The following is a 1,498-nucleotide window of genomic DNA, read 5'->3' on the forward strand; positions in this document are numbered from 1 at the left end:
TTCCCCCCCCCCCCCCCCCAAAAGGTGTTCTCCAAAGCCCCCAACCCCGAGGACCCGTCGGCCCCCCCCGACACGCAGGTGACGGTGCAGCTCTTCGACGGGGAGCCGCTGGCGCTGACGGTGCCCGGGGACATCCCCTGGGACGACCCCCGCTTCATGGAGACCGTGGCCGAGCAGGCGCTGCGGCGCTACAAGCAGAACGCCGTGTGAGTCCGGGGGGGGGGCGAGCCTAAAGCCCCTAACCCCACGTCTGGGGCCGTCCTAAAGCCCAAAGCCCCGTGCTGGGGGAGATCCCAAAGCCCCCAAAAGTGCCGTGGGCGATCCTAAAGCCGGGAACCCCCCAGGCTGGGGTGAGCCTGAAGCGGGAGTCCCCACCTCGGGGGCAATCCTGAAGCCAAAAACCACGTTGGGGGCGATCCTGAAGCCGGGAACCCCACGTTTGGGGCGATCCTAAAGGCCAAAGGCACTTTGGGGGTGATCCTGAAGCAGGAATCCCCACGTTGGGGGTGACCCTAAAGCCCCAAACCCCACATTTGGGGTGATCCTAAAGCCCAGAACCATCTTGGGGGAGATCCTAAAGCCCCAAACCCCACATCTGGGGCAATCCCAAAGCCCCAAACCATGTCGTGGGCAATCCTAAAGCTGGGAACCCCAAGTTTGGGGTGATCCTAAAGCAGGAATCCCCACGTTGGGGGTGACCCTAAAGCCCCAAACCCCACGTTTGGGGCGATCCTAAAGTCCAGCACCATGTGGGGGGGCGATCCTAAAGCCCCAAACCCCACATTTGGGGCGATCCCAAAGCCCCAAACCACATCGTGGGCGATCCTAAAGCTGGGAACCCCAAGTTTGGGGTGATCCTAAAGCAGGAATCCCCACGTCGGGGGTGATCCTAAAGCCCAAAACCCCGATCCTAAAGCCAGAAACCACCTTGGGAGGAATCCTAAAGCTGGGAACCCCCCGTCGGGGGCAATCCTAAAACCAGAAACTATATTGGGGGTGACCCCAAAGCCTGAAAACCCCCGTCGGGGGTGACCCTAAAGCCAGGAACCCCACATTGGGGCGATCCTAAAGCCCCAAAGCCCCCATTTGGGGCGATCCTAAAGCCCAGAACCAGCTTGGGGGGCGATCCTAAAGCCCCAAAGCCCCCATTTGGGGCGATCCTAAAGCCCAGCACCAGGTGGGGGGGCGATCCTAAAGCCCCAAAGCCCCCATTTGGGGCGATCCCAAAGCCCAGAACCATCTTGGGGGGCGATCCTAAAGCCCAGAACCATCTTGGGGGGCGATCCTAAAGCCCCAAACCCCCCATTTGGGGCGATCCTAAAGCCCTCCTGTCCTTCCTCCGGCAGAGAGTAGCCGCCCCGCCGTCGCAGCGGCCCCGTAAGGGGGTCCCGGCCCCTCCTGCCTCCCCCTACCCGCGGGCGAAACACCGCGGGCACCGCTCCTGCTGCCGGGCCCCGAGGGTCGGGGGCACCACGGGAAGGTAGAGAGACCCCCCCCC

General features: G+C 63.3%; 1 protein-coding gene across 1 annotated transcript in view; it reads left to right on the top strand.

Annotated features, from left to right (window-relative positions):
- The window catches only part of CLU (clusterin), a gene marked incomplete at its 5' end in the record, with an annotated part of 3,119 nt that extends 1,691 nt beyond the window's left edge, over nucleotides 1-1,428 (top strand). Inside the window, 2 exons of the mRNA XM_035314171.1 lie at nucleotides 25-206; nucleotides 1,347-1,428. Coding sequence (XP_035170062.1) covers nucleotides 25-206; nucleotides 1,347-1,353 — 189 coding nt within the window. The remainder of the gene's footprint in view (nucleotides 1-24; nucleotides 207-1,346) is intronic.
- Between the last annotated feature and the right edge of the window lie 70 nt (nucleotides 1,429-1,498).

Source organism: Oxyura jamaicensis, unplaced genomic scaffold (assembly GCF_011077185.1).
Source record: "Oxyura jamaicensis isolate SHBP4307 breed ruddy duck unplaced genomic scaffold, BPBGC_Ojam_1.0 oxyUn_random_OJ71198, whole genome shotgun sequence".
NCBI lineage: Eukaryota > Metazoa > Chordata > Aves > Anseriformes > Anatidae > Oxyura > Oxyura jamaicensis.